The 2036-nt window shown below is 53.5% G+C and overlaps 1 protein-coding gene across 1 annotated transcript; it reads left to right on the top strand.

Annotated features, from left to right (window-relative positions):
• The first annotated feature begins 569 nt into the window (after positions 1-569).
• On the top strand, positions 570-1817 carry Actl9 (actin like 9). The gene has a single exon (XM_004663731.1). The coding sequence runs from the start codon at positions 570-572 to the stop codon at positions 1815-1817; it is 1248 nt and encodes a 415-aa protein (XP_004663788.1).
• Positions 1818-2036: the final 219 nt, after the last annotated feature.

Genomic DNA, 2036 nt, shown 5'->3' with positions numbered 1-2036 from the left:
GTTTATATTAACAGTAGAAAGAGTGAGGTGCTCAAGAAAATTCTTAATCTTTCTTGTCTATTCTGGGTGGTTAGATTTTGTGTGTGTTGCATGATGGTGGAGTTCTAGAACAAATAAGCTGCCTTCCTTTCCAAATTTAGCACTTAAGGATTACTGGGCAGTCCTAAAGCAATAAGTGCCCTGTTGTCCCTCTGCTTACCACACCCCATCCCCAGCTCTGACCAGCCCCCATACTCTGTCTCATCCACTCTCCTCCTGCTTTGCCACATCCTCCTCACCACCACCAGTCTCACTTTACCTGACTCCCCCACCTCACCACCACCAGTTACACTTTACCTGACCCCCACCTCACCCGTACTTTGCCCAACTTTCCAGTCTCTTGCTTTGTCCTTCCCTGATCCCACCATGTCCCTGCATTGTGAAGCTAAGGCAGGTAGGATGATGTCATAGACCACTGGCCCGCCCCTCTCCCTCTCTGGCTACCCTGGGCCTGAGTCAGCCTCTTCCCTTTGAACCACAGAGAAAAGTGGCTAGCCTGGACAAGCAGCTTCACCAGGTCACCTGCCACCATGGATGTGAATGGACTTCCAGAGCCTCAAGGCTCCCTAAAGGCCACCAGGCCTCTTGACCCTAAGGTCAGCTCCATCCTGGTGGATAAGAATCTCCAGAAAACCTGTGCCAGCATGGTAGACAACAAGCTCCCACCAAAGACAAGCGCTGTAGTTATCGACATGGGCACAGGCCTCTGTAAAGTGGGTTTTGCAGGACATCCTCAACCCACCCACACTGTGGCCACCATTGTGGGTTGCCAACACAAGAAACAAGTCACCAAGAAGCAGTTGGAGCTGGAAACATTTATCGGGGAAGCAGCCCACTCCCGCCCAGAGCTGAGGCTGGTACAGCCGGTTCACAATGGCATTGTTGTGGACTGGGAAGCCGCTGAGCTCATCTGGCAACACATACTGGAGCATGACCTTCGAGTGGCTGCCCAGGACCACCCTTTGTTGTTCTCTGACCCGCCTTTCAGCCCCTCCACCAACCGAGAGAAGCTCATGGAAGTTGCCTTTGAGTCACTATGCTCCCCAGCTACCTACGTAGCATCGCAGTCCGTGCTGTCAGTCTACTCCTACGGAAATGTGAACGGGCTCGTGGTGGACTCTGGCCATGGGGTCAGCTACACAGTGCCAGTCTTCCAAGGCTACAACCTGCCTCATGCTATCCAGCGCCTAGACTTGGCCGGCAACCACCTGACAGCCTTCCTAGCAGAGACTCTGCTGGGCTCTGGCTTCCAACTCCAACAGGAGGACCTGGACACAGTGCAGAATATCAAGCACCATTGCTGCTATGTGGCCTCAGATTTCCACAAGGAGCAGGCACGGCCTGATAAGGAGTGCCAGCAGTCCATGAAATTGCCTGATGGGAGGACTGTCACACTGGGAAAGGAGCTCTTCCAGTGTCCAGAGCTGCTATTCCATCCTCCGGACATCCCAGCACTGTCACCCATAGGCCTCCCTGCCATGGCTGAACAGAGCCTCTGCAAGGTGCCTGAGGAGTTGCGGGCAGGCCTGGCCCAGAACGTGCTGCTCTGTGGAGGCTCATCGCTCTTCAAAGGGCTGAAGAGTCGGTTTCGTGCTGAGCTGCTGCACTCTCTGTCCTCGGAGACTCATTTGGTGGTGTCTGCCCAGACCAAGAGGAATCTCTCTGTGTGGATAGGGGGCTCCATTCTGGCCTCACTGCCCACCTTCCAGTCCTGCTGGGTCCTGCGGGAGCAGTATGAGGAACATGGTCCCCATGTAGTGTACCACAAATGCTACTGACTGAGGACAAGTGGAAAGGTCAGGTGGGCAGTAAAATCTTACCCAACAAGCCCATTCTTGTAATCCTTCAGCTCCAACCATTCATTAGTATCAACCCAGATGCCTCCCATTCTGCCAGCTGACTCACCCTGTGAGAATCTCCCCCGCCCTAATACTCCTGGATGAAACCTGCTCCAAATCAGCCCATTAGACAGTTCAATTATAACCTTTTCTTATCTC

The sequence above is a fragment of the Jaculus jaculus genome, chromosome 5, assembly GCF_020740685.1.
Source record: "Jaculus jaculus isolate mJacJac1 chromosome 5, mJacJac1.mat.Y.cur, whole genome shotgun sequence".
NCBI lineage: Eukaryota > Metazoa > Chordata > Mammalia > Rodentia > Dipodidae > Jaculus > Jaculus jaculus.
This window is presented reverse-complemented; position numbering and strand designations above follow the sequence as displayed.